The sequence below is a fragment of the Cotesia glomerata genome, linkage group LG4 (genome assembly GCF_020080835.1).
Source record: "Cotesia glomerata isolate CgM1 linkage group LG4, MPM_Cglom_v2.3, whole genome shotgun sequence".
Taxonomy (NCBI): Eukaryota; Metazoa; Arthropoda; class Insecta; order Hymenoptera; family Braconidae; genus Cotesia; species Cotesia glomerata.
Window position 1 is genome coordinate 25,507,159 of NC_058161.1, and position 8,982 is coordinate 25,516,140.

At 37.5% G+C, this 8,982-nt stretch overlaps 1 protein-coding gene across 1 annotated transcript; it reads right to left on the minus strand.

Annotated features, from left to right (window-relative positions):
* Positions 1-3,883: 3,883 nt before the first annotated feature.
* LOC123263234 lies at positions 3,884-8,420 on the minus strand. The gene is made up of 4 exons (XM_044725836.1): positions 8,367-8,420; positions 4,560-4,664; positions 4,377-4,481; positions 3,884-4,291 (listed from the first exon to the last, which is right to left on the minus strand). Exons 1-4 carry the CDS (start codon positions 8,415-8,417, stop codon positions 3,899-3,901), a joined length of 654 nt encoding a protein of 217 aa, XP_044581771.1. The 5' UTR covers positions 8,418-8,420; the 3' UTR covers positions 3,884-3,898.
* Between the last annotated feature and the right edge of the window lie 562 nt (positions 8,421-8,982).

Consider the following 8,982-nt stretch of genomic DNA (forward strand, 5'->3'; position numbering starts at 1 on the left):
GAATGTCCTCCAGTTCTCCTTGAGCTAGCTGGTAGTGAAGCTCGCGTTGCTGCGGAAACAGCGCGGTAACGATTCTCTGCAGAAGTTGTGGGCATGTGGGTGCCGGCATTTGTTTGACTTTTAGGTGATTCATGACCACCTTGTACGGCCTACCCCACAGGTCTTTGTCCACCTCGTTGATGAGCTCTTTCCAGCATTGCCTCTTACTATCCTTGATGGCTTTGTTCAGTAATCGACGGGCTTTTTTGTACTCTGCGACCAGCTCCGCAGAGTTAGGTCGTCGATAGCCACGCTGGGATATTCTCCTTTCTTTAGACACTCTTTCCGAAGAACGCTGATGTGGTCGTTCCACCAGTGTACTGCCGGGCGTTGGCTTATGCTGCATTTCCGGACCATACTTGCGTCACAGGCCTGGACAACTCTTTTCATCAGGTCCTTGGTCATTTCTTCTGCGGGTCCAGTAGTAATCGGTTCACTATTCAGGGCTATTATCAATGTGCTTGTGTCAAAAGACTTCACTTTCCATCCAATGGTATTGAGTGACTTGATTGGTCTTCTTGTATTCCGGTCATGTAATATTTCCCAGAGAATTGCCTTGTGGTCGCTGGCTGTGTAGATATCCATCACCTTCCAGTCGTATTTCCCACTGATGAGGCTGCTGCTGACGAAAGTGAGATCTACAATAGAGCTTGCTTCCCCTTTAGTATAGGTTGGCGTATCACCACTGTTGAGCTGGACTACATCTAGTGTAGAGAAAGCTTCGAGGAGTGCTTTTCCTCGCGCATTTGTCTGCTTGCTGCCCCAGTCTACTGCCCAGGAGTTGAAGTCACCGGCAATCGCGACCGGATAATGCTGCTTGGCGTCCTCGGTCAGTTTGTCCAAGAATTCAGTGAATTCAACAATGGATAGGCTAGGTGGTGCATAACAGCTGTAGAAACGGATGCCGTTAACTGTTGCTGCTACAAAGCCGGCATTATCATTGTTAACTACACTCTGGAAGGGATGCTTACCACAAGACCAGATGACAGCCTTGGTGGTGCTGTCAGATTCCCAAGGCTGGGTATTCAGGTATCTATATGGCTCTGCTATCATTACTAAGTCTAACTCTAGTTCTCTTGCTGTTTGCATAAGCAGATCATGTGCAGCTTCGCAATGGTTTAGGTTTAGCTGCAATATCTTCATGTCTGTTTGTTTGTTATCTTCTGGAGTGCCTCTTTAAATACTGGGCACCTGGATGCGCCGGCATGATGAGCCGAGTTCTCCGCACTTTGATCCGCGCATAATACACATTTCGCTGGGTTTTTGCATTCAGCAATCTTGTGTCCCTCTTGTCCGCACCTAATACATAGCTTAGACCGATCCACATTGCTCTTGCACTGGGATCCAAGATGTCCAAAGTGCCAGCACTTGAAACATTGGATTGGTCTCCTCGTAGCTCTGATTCGGCAGTTGGTCCAGCCGATCCGGACTTTACCGCTTCCTGCCAATATCTTGCGCGCTGCAGCTGCTGGTAGTGTCACAACAGCTGTCTGAGTACCTCTGTAGGCCTTATGAATCTTAATTGTCCCTAGTGGTATCTCGCAGGTTTCTCCGATTTCCGTTTGCAATGCAGCCTGAATATCCTCCTTGGTTGTGGTACCGTCAAGATCTCGGATTTCGACGTCTTCCTGTGGCCCTTGCAGATTACCTTCGCGTCTTCTTGGAGGATGTCCGCGATGGTCTTCTGTAAGGCTTGGCCTCGGTCAGCGCTCTTCCTCGAAAGCGTAATCAGCAAGCTCCCGGTCCTAGTTCTTTGGATCTTATCCACTGTAGTACGGACCTGTTCGTCAGGGACGTCCTGCTTTATTCGCTTCAGAATTTCAGCATACTTTGCCGTCTCTGCGGGGCGGATGATCAGTGCGTCCGGCCTAATCCGTTTGCGCGGTTCTTTCCGATTAGGCTCTGGCCTGGACTCTTCCGGCGGTTGCTTCTGGAGCTTTTCTACTGCTTGCTCTCTCTTGGACTTCCTTGACTGGACTTTTTGCCATTCATTCACCTCCTTTTTTCCGCCGTTCTGTGTTACCGCGTTTTTCGGGGGACTTGGTTTAAGGTCCTTCTTCTTCTTAGTACGGCTGGTCATTGAGTCTGGGGAATTTCGTTCTTTCCTTTTCCCAGGCCTGATTTCAGTTCCAGTTTCCTCTCCGTCTCCGACAACTGACTCGACGTCACCCTCGCCACCTGTGTCCATCTCCTCGACAAACGTGTCGGCTTTTGCTGGTGGAACCGCTGTCACACTCGTCTTCATCACGATATTACCGTGTTGTTGTTGGATTTCCTGCCATTCTTGGTCCAGTTTTTTGAACCTTCTCAGGGCACTGCAGATGTTCGTCGACTTCGACTTGATCTCCTTGTGGACATTTTGCTTGGTTTGGAGAAAGTCCTGCAGTCCACAGACTAGCTTCTCCAGATGTGCCAGCGCATCTGTCCTCTTCATCTTTGCACTAAGTAGCAGTGCGTCTTGCTGGGCATGAGGCCCGTTTTCACTCTTGTTTGTTTCCTGTGCATTACTCATACTTTTTAATTTACCAGCGCATCGTACGGAGTGGAGCGGGTTGCCATAACTAGGAACGGGTACCCTCGGAGATAGTACTCCTACCCCAGTTCCCTGAGGCCTAGCCGACACTTAGCCAGTCCCGGAATACACGGACGGACTAGACTCGCTCGGAGCGGTGAAGATTCCGATCTCTAACACTCACTGCGTACTTCCTGATCAAGGCCCGAAGTGGCTGGCTCCTGATCCACTGCTGCAACTTACACCTCGGTAGAGCAAGCTCACATCAGCCGTGGCCTGCATCGTCGGAAACTACGATACAGGTTCCGGTCACTCCCAGTGGGTCACAGCAGAGAACGATCGTCTTGTTAGGTCAGTTAGTGCGACCAACCCATTAAAGGGGAGTTTTGTCCACGGGAGCGTATTTTGTTTGGTTATTTTGCTTGGCTCCTACCCGCTGTACCTCATCAACTAAGAGATTAAGTGTCATCCAAGGACAGCGAGCGTTCTCCCATCCGCTCGGGGAGACGCGCCCGGTAGCAGTATCTCTTCTGCCCCGAGCGTGTGTGTGTGTGTGTGTGTGTGTGTGTGTGTGTGTGTGTGTGTGTGTGTGTGTGTGTGTGTGTGTGTGTGTGTGTGTGTGTGTGTGTGTGTATGGAGACCGCTGTCTCCATTGACATTACTCTAAACACGATTTGAAAGTTTGTTACATTCAACTAACGTTTTTTACGTTCAATACGTCGAATTCACAGTTTGAACGTTCAGTACGTTGAATCTACGACTTAAATTTCGACTTGGGTAAGCATAGCTATCCTGCTCGTATTAAAATCTCGGAGAATGTGGTCATCCCGTTCGTCTACTTTCCAACTTGTTAAAATTAACAGTGATCAGTGAAAGTATAATCCAACCTCATACTAAACTAAAATTGTAAAAACATAGAGTCATTTTGTATTACAAATAATTCTGTTTTATTAATTTTTATTGAATATAATTAGTAATTTGAAATTAAATCGTATTATTTAGTCATTAACCTTTCCAGACAAATTTAATATAAGATCCCAGTTTATAGATCGAAAGCCTTGGACCAAAATTAAATAATTATAAAATTTAAGTCTGTTTCCGGACGTATCACCGTAATACAGAATTTTTTCCAATGTCAGTTAAGTATTATTTATTGATCAAGATGATGTTGAAAATTTTTAAACAAATTTTATGTTATGTTTCATCATAAAGTAATTTGGTTTTTCACTGAAATCACATTGTAAAAAATATTTTTCATTTATTGAATAGTTGAATAATATAAAATCCACTTTTTATTTCGAATTTTCGATAGTAAGTGTTGATAAAATATTCATATTCATCAATGCATTAAAAATTTACTTTATTGTTTGCAGCTATTTTTTTTACGCCTTCAAGATATTTTCCTACATCGATAATGTCATCGAATGTTAGATCTCTTTGTCCTTTATCGTAGATGAAAACGAACCGTGGACTTACTGGTTTTTTAATATTTGGATAGGGGTATAATGTGTTGTCACGATCTAATATCCCTGACACAGAACCATCTACCGACACTGAAGGAAATTCAGGTGGAACTGGATATACTCCCGATTCTATAGATGGTGAAAATGATGACGATAACGATGATGGTTGAAAGGAATGATGTTCACTTGCCAGGGGTTTTTTCTGAAAAAACCCGTCGAGAATATCTCCAAGAAAAGATTTTCCTTTTTCTACTTTGATTTGAACTGAATCTACAACCTGATAAATAAAATAACTATAAATAAAATATCTATCTCATTAGTTGTTGGATGCAATAACATTTTATGGTCTCAGAAGAACTTACATCGTCAGCAGCATCAGCAACTCGATACTTGAAATCACCAAATGCTCTTATAACATCACCTGGGGCGGTATGTTTTCCATCATCACGATGTTGAATTTTATTAATCTTAGATATTTAAGAAAAATATTTCATTAAAAAAAAAGATCTTCCTTTAAATATTATATTAAAAAAAAATTTTATTACAAATTTATCGACAACATTAGCTTCTTGGTGTTTAAAATCGCCAATTGATCGAATGAAACTCCCAGGTGCACTTGGATGCACGTTCGATGTGCTGACATGAGGATCCTGTTAATGAACAAACATAAAAATATAATGAAGTATTCTTATTCATATTTATTTATCTATACGCGTGAAGTCCTGTAACTTTTTTGTTTTTCCATTTAAACTCTTCAAGATTCTCCACTACCGAGTAGTGGAGAGGCTATTCCAGTTCAATTTTTAGAACCAAAAAAGCACTACCAGATTGGAACCTAGATATATTTCTAAACTACCTTTTCTTTTGTCTATATGACTGTATAAAAATTAAATTTTATTCTATCCTAACTGTATGTTGATTAATTACACATCTTTATGGCTTATAATAGTTTTCTTGTTATTTTTATTTAGAGCTCATTAGCTCTAAATTGAGCTATTATATATTGAACTAACTATCAATTAATTGATTGATACAACATTAAATAGTTTGTGTTATAACAGGGTAAAATTACCCTGAATCGATAAGTCATCGGAAAACGATAACTGTTCGACGCAGCACTGGGGCCTCTTGATCTTCGGGCCTAGAGAGTAAGTAGGAGGAGGTAGTTTTGGGTTCGTACAGGTGAGCTGAGCAGTGCAACGAGAGAAGAGGTGTAACCACCAAACAATGTGCCACGGAAAATCAAGAGGAGCAGGTCCCCGGAGTAGTTACAAGACGAAGGAAGCCAACAACTACTAGGACTTCAACCTCAAGCAGTGAGTTAGATCGTCATGATTACATCAAGGTATCGAAAATTACTTTGTGGGCTAGAAGTAGGCCGTGGTCTACCTAATACTCGGTTTACTTCTCCTCTTCTGTTTTATTTAATTAATTACTCAATCATAATATTCGTTAGTTTGGACTGAATGATTTTCATGGCGATTCATAGCCGAGGGTCATTCAGTCAACCTTGCGGTGAAAATTCATTTTAATATTCGTAGTGAGAATATATAGTTAATAAAAATTAATCTAAGTAATTTATTTAATATCTGGCATTGTTTTATCAATTGTATTAATTTCAATAATCAATTAATTTGGGTAAAACAATTGATTAATTTTGCACTTGGAATAAAAACCGACAAGTGTCTTCTCACGAATTCCTTGGTCAAGCGTCGGTAGTTATTTTACGTCGTAGTTAATCTGAGGACCAAAGGTCATAACTAACAAACTAGCGAATATTCGGTGTCCATTTCAAGAACGCCAAATTTTGTCAATTTTTATATTTGAATATTTTACAATGGAATCATTAAATTCATTTTTATTGTAAATATTATATTGCGAATTTATGTTAATGTTACGACGCGTTACGATCGATTTAGTCGAGGAAATTTTTAGGATAATTAATTTAATTTTAAGATATTTTAGAATATAATTATTTATTGCGATTGAAATAGTTCTACGAAAATCAATTGATAAATTATAACTTACGTTCGGGAATTTTTAATTAAATTAATTCGTTAAATTTATTGAGAATTTATTTATGAAATTAAACATCAATTTAGAACTTAAGTTCAGGAAATTGTCAGTCGAGTTTTGTCGATGAAGGTTATTAAGAAATTGTTATAAAATTAATTATCAAAATTGAAAATTTAGTTCAGGAATTATTTAACGATTAATTTTAATAATTGAGTTATGTTATGAAATTAGTTTATTAACTTGAAAATATTGTATAAGAATTTATATAACTAATGACTGAATACTTTAATTGAGATTTAACGTTGAAATTAATTTGTTGAAGATTGTCGTAAATTTTTGAAATAAAAGTAGTTAATTTAGTCATGTGTGGGCCATATGTGTAATTTTGGAACGGATTATGTGTAATAGAGAGAGTTAATAGTGTTAAGTGTTGGTAGTCCGGTGGACTTAAAATTAAGATACAAAAGTGTGGAAAAGTGTTTTGGTTTTTTTGGCAGTCTGGTGGACTTATAGTTTTAAGATAGTTTTAGACAGGTGTGGGAGACCGTTAGTTAGAAAAAGTCCAACTAGTTTTAGTCAGGTATGGGAGACCTTTAGTTAGAAAAAGCCCAATTAGTTTTAATCAGGTATTGGGAGACCGATCGTTAGAGCATCCCAGCTAGTCATCGTATAATCGTATTGGAAGGTATCGTTGTAAATATCGTTGTCTCGCTGTAAAATAATATACGCATTATTTAGTAAATAAGTTGATTATAGTGTGAGTGTGTGAGTGATTATCTTGTTATTTTGTTGTTAGTAAATATTGATCAATTTAATTTATTAATTAATTATTTCTCATTTTAACAGCACCTTCCTCCACTCTCTCTATCCCTCGAAGATAAGCTCTCTGCTCTGGACCGGTTCCAGGAACCGTGAGAATAAACCTGGTGGCGCCCTAATTGATTATTTTGTTTTGTAGGTTATTGTTTTTATTAATTAATTAAGGGGCCAGTTGAACAGCAGTCAAAACTGTTACAGTGTAACGATACAACTAACTCCCCAGTGAGCACATTAAGATCGCAATAAAGTCAGATTGACATTATTTAATATTATGATTCACAAGAGCTGTGACTCATAATTTCACAATTGTTTGCATCAGAAATTAATGTAACATTGATGACGCCATAATGATGTAGATCTGACATCATTATGATCACTCTTATAAGGATTTGACACAGTGATAACGTAGTGATGATCCTCAATCTTATCAATTAAACTAAGCTATGAATAATAATAAATATTGAACATAATGAATAATAATAATTTAGTGTATCATTCGATAGCCGAAATGGAAGACGATTTCCTACTAAAATAAAATCACAACACTGATATTCAAATACTTCAATCCCATGTTTAAAATACCTTTGCCCTAAGTTGAGAAAAACTTGTATAGGCGTTAAAACGAATACAATAGAAAAATTTATTAAATACATACAGACAAGTAGGTTATTTTCAGTCTAGGAAAATGAAATGAAATGAAAATTAAAGCTCGTTTAAGGGGTTACATGAGTTTCACGGTTTCAAAAAATCGATTTTTTTGTCTTATGCAATTCTACAACATCTCTAGAATATTGTCCTAAAGTTCCAAATCGATGCGAATAATAGTTTTGGAGATACAGTTTTAAAAAGTTGCGCGCTCAAGGCGCTGTTGTCACTCAAAACTTTAAATGCATTTTTCTCAAAACTAGGTTTTCAAAGACGGTACCCAAGATTTCTCGAGAACTACTTAACCCAATTTTCATTTTTTTTCCTTCGTTCAAGACCTAGTTTGAAGTCTTAACTAAAGCACATATTTTTTTTCACTTCTGATGATCCTGCTTGGAGTTCTGCTGATCACGCGGACGTATCTTTTTTCCGAAGGCTCGCCAGAAATGACGTCACATTAGCAGAGTTTTTAATATTTTTTTTTTAATCTCAGTAATCCCTTATTAAATATGTATCTTTGAGACAGTAAAAAGTTTGAATGAAATATTTCATTTTTTATATTAAAAAAAAATTGTTAAAAAATGGCCATTTTTTCCCGAAGGAAACCCATGTAACCCCTTAATAGGCTTTAAGATGCAATTTACAGAAATTCGATGTTATTTCATTAAGAAGCTATCCGTATTTTCTTGCTATAGAACATCTGACAACTTTTGACGGGCAAGTGCTGAATTTTTCTTATTTGTATAATATGCAAAAATATTAAATACATTCTTTCGCAATAACTTTCGCATGACTAGTGGAGTAAGACTTATATAGACATAAAAAGCATATTCACACGTATGTAATCTGATCAGTAAAATATTCATATTTACCCAGGCGAGCCCAGAAGAAATAAGTGTTGAGATAAAAACTTGGATAAACATTGTCATTTAGTTTAATAGATTCAAATAAATTAGTTTTACTCAACTTAGTATAAGAACTCGACACTCTTATAACAAAAACTTATTTATATATCTATTTATACTTATGTCATTCGTTGTCGAAAAATGTATCATATCTGTGCCACGATAATATAAAATAGTCATCACAGTTGTTTAAATACTGAGGGTGATTAGCATAATCAAATCGTAATTATCACTGTTAATTAAATAATAAACAGAATAAATCAGATTCTAATTCATTCGAATAAGCTATTTGTAAACATTATAATAGACAATGATTAAATACTTAAAATTAATTTCTTGAAAAATTACGTTTCACAATCGTTATGATTATTTATTCTAATATAACAAAAGTAAGTTTTTTTTCTGATGTTTGAGATCCATTACCTCCGTAATTACAGCATTAAGAGCTTCAATTACTGATCAGTTTCTAAAAATTAGTGGGTGTAAAAATTAAAAAAATACTTCTATCGATGAGCTCTGCAAGTTATGATATGAAATGCTGCATACTTTCTATAGCTTCCGAGAAATTACTATTCAAGTCGAA